The following is a 3,465-nucleotide window of genomic DNA, read 5'->3' on the forward strand; positions in this document are numbered from 1 at the left end:
CATGTGCCATGAAATAGCTTTGATATGTAATAGACATCGTTGTGTACACCTATACATTAAATTAATAGCAAGGAAATAATTTTTTTTTCTTTTTACAGGCTTGTGGTTGGCTCAAGTGGAAGACAGTATCTCAGCCCAGCCTAACACGTACCAACCAGAAATCCCATTGGATGCCAAAATTAAACAATTTATTAAAAACCTAGAAACGTCCAATGAATGGGGGGGGTGTTGAGACCCTGGTTGCTGTGGCTGAGATGGAAAACGTCCAAATAATAACATATTTTGACAATACCACGCCTGCTCAACACACTACTCCACAAAGTGGAGATGGCCTATATAACAAAACTTTAAGAATTGCCTATCGAAGACAAAACCACTATGATAGTGTTGTACAGTTGATGGTTTAAAAGATTCCCTAGAATAGGCGGATTCTTTTTAGGCTATTAAATAGCCTATTATATACCAATTAATGTCAAGCCACCATTTATTTACATTTAATTAATTAATTTACATTTATTTTTTTATTTATTAAATTATATTTTTATTATTTACCTATATTCTTTTTTATGAGATATTAATCTTTAAGAAGAACACCAAATGCTATTTGGTAATTTATGTTGGTTTGAATATAAATTTTAATCCATAAATTTCATGTAGTACGTCTGCTCGGAATTTCAACCCTATTGATACACAATAACCTGAAAATAGGTCTAATCTCATCAATTATCAATTTATGAGATCCAATAAAGGGTTTCTGATAGGCTTGTCTGATTTTAACATTACAAAACTAAACATTTCAAAGCGAATCTGATTTGCAATAATAAAATTGATTTCATTCTTTTCAGTAAAAGGTGATTTGATTAAACAAAATACATCTAAATTATGTAATCATAACATCATTTTTTTGTCATGTACCTTATTATTTGCAGAATTGAAACATTTTGGTTATGTTGTATCTTTGACTTACTTTTGAATGTCCATTCCCATGTTAAAGCTATTCGCAGTTTAGAAAAATCCTCGTAGTTTATGTGAGCCACAGACTGATTGCAGTGATCTAAATTTACTGATTTCTGTTAATACTTAAGAACTGTTTTACCAAGTCAAATCCGTTAAACGACTAAGGCCCGGTTTCTCCAACGCAGTTTAAACCAATGCTGGCGTTTAAGCTGTGGTTTAAACTTGAAAGGTGTTTCTCCAATGTCTTTGACAAGCTTAAACCGAAGATTAGTTTAACTTCATTCAGGACCATGGTTAAACCAGTGAGTCAAGTTTAAACTACAGCTGTTAGCTATGATATGTTGTCAAATATTGTTTACATTAATAAAATAAATAAATAAAGTCTTCATTTGTCAAGTCTACACCAGATTGTATGCATTTTTCTCACTTTAGTTATTTACTTTTCTGTTTGTGCCCCAAAATCTATGTCCTAACATATAATGGAGGAAGTCATAGATATTCTGGATGGGATAGAAGACGAAGATTTCGAAGAAGTAGTTCAAATTAGAAGAGGACCAGTAAAAATTCGAACAAGAATTGACCATTTTACAAAGTGGGATGAAGCAGAGTTTTTTGCCAGATATAGGATGAGGAAGAGAACGGCTAATATAGTGTTGGAATTGATCAAAGAGGAAATAAAGTGTGCAACAATTAAAAACAGGGCTATATCTCCTGAAATGAAGTTCCTAGTCACACTCAAGTTCTATGCTTCAAGTGGTTTTTTAATAAATGTAGGGGATCAAAATGGCATTCATAAATCAACAGTGAGCAAAATTGTCAAACAGGTATCAGAGGCTATTGCACGGTTACGTCCACAATTCATTTGTATGCCATCAATACAAGAAGAACAGTCAAAGACGAAACTTGGCTTCTTTGAAATAGCTCGGTTCCCAAACTGTGTAGGCGCTATCGACTGCACTCATGTAAAGATTTTGTCTCCAGGTGGTGACAACGCAGAGTATTTTAGGAATAGAAAAGGTGTTTTTTCAATAAACGTACAAGGGGTTTGTGATAGTTCCCTGCGCCTTACAAATATAGTAGCCAGATGGCCTGGCTCAACCCATGATGCCCACATCTTTACTTCCTGTCGGATTAAACAAGAATTTGAAAATGGACTGTTTGGAAACGGTGTGTTGGTTGGAGATAGTGGTTATGCCTGCAGTAATTACTTAATACCCCCTTTAGAAAATCCAGTTCTTCGAGAAGAGCAACTGTTTCAGGAATCACAGATCCGTACAAGAAATCCTATTGAACGTTGTTTTGGTGTATGGAAAAGAAGGTTTCCAGTGTTAGCCCTAGGAATAAGACTGAAGCTAGATAGACTGGAAAGTGTTTGTGTTGCTACAGCAATATTAAACAACATATGCATTATGGAAGGTGATGATACTCCGCCTGTTTCTCCTGATGAATTAGCTGCAATTGAAGCTCTTCATGATCTGCTAGGAAATGACGGCCAAGTTCCAGAAAGGCAGAGGAAAAGAGGAAAAATGGACACTTACAGACCCGCAACAAACTAATTTACGAATATTTCAGAAATATGTAACACAGATAGGCCTAAGAAGTATGGCCTTTATTTAAATCTGTTTATTGTAAAAGTAGGTCCTTATTTGATTTTGTTTGTTTGAGGACAGTCTGATTTTTAAAAATATTTATTTTTTATTTTTAAGATTTTGTGTATTTTGCATCTTTGGAATTTTGTGTAAATATATATCATAACTCACTTTTTAAATGTTAACATAGTATAAACAAACTGTAAAAAATGTGTACAATGCTTTTTTACAAGGGCTCGGATGGCAACGCCTTTGGCCACCGGGAACTTAAACTGAAAATAGAAAGGATGCCGGGGCTCATCACGCCAACCAGCTGCACTGGGCTCAACACGCCCAGTGCGGGGATGGGGAAGCACCAGGCTCAACACACCATTTTACATTGCCAAACCTTGGCCTTCTTAAACACTTCATTACAAGTACAAATAAGTAAATAACACAACATATAATTCAACTGAGAGAAATATTTTTTATACAATCAAAAGAAATTTATTAACAAACGTAAGTTAACATGTTTTTTAATGAACACTGTGACATGGTGATAACTACTTATGCATAATCTCCACTTAAGTTTAACTGGTTTTTTAATTTTACCTCTTCATTTTTTATTTTTAACTGAACTAATCTTCTTTCTTCCTGGAGTAGTTCCATTTTCATGCTATGCTCTTCCTTCTGCATTTTTATTTGTTCTTCAACCATTCTCTTCTGAAGGCCAAGAAGTTCTTCCTTTGCCTTCGCTACTAATTCAATCTTCTGGCCAGCCCTTGAACTGTCTATTATTGTTTTTTTATTTTTAGTAAATAATGGTGCAGATTTTTGTGTCCTAAGGCTGGCAATTGAAAAATCTTTACCAAACCCACAATGCTTTGCTGGTGTTGTGACGGATACCTTTGAATCAGGGATATTCCTTGGTGGTATGAAA

The 3,465-nt window shown here is 34.6% G+C and overlaps 1 protein-coding gene across 1 annotated transcript; it reads left to right on the forward strand.

Annotated features, from left to right (window-relative positions):
- Nucleotides 1–1,436: 1,436 nt before the first annotated feature.
- LOC128984185 (putative nuclease HARBI1) lies at nt 1,437–2,513 on the forward strand. The gene has a single exon (XM_054403480.1). The coding sequence runs from the start codon at nt 1,437–1,439 to the stop codon at nt 2,511–2,513; it is 1,077 nt and encodes a 358-aa protein (XP_054259455.1).
- The last annotated feature ends 952 nt before the right edge of the window (nt 2,514–3,465 follow it).

Source organism: Macrosteles quadrilineatus, unplaced genomic scaffold, assembly GCF_028750875.1.
Source record: "Macrosteles quadrilineatus isolate MER2022 unplaced genomic scaffold, UCM_ALF_1.0 Scaffold_2__2_contigs__length_208266976, whole genome shotgun sequence".
NCBI classification, from domain to species: domain Eukaryota; kingdom Metazoa; phylum Arthropoda; class Insecta; order Hemiptera; family Cicadellidae; genus Macrosteles; species Macrosteles quadrilineatus.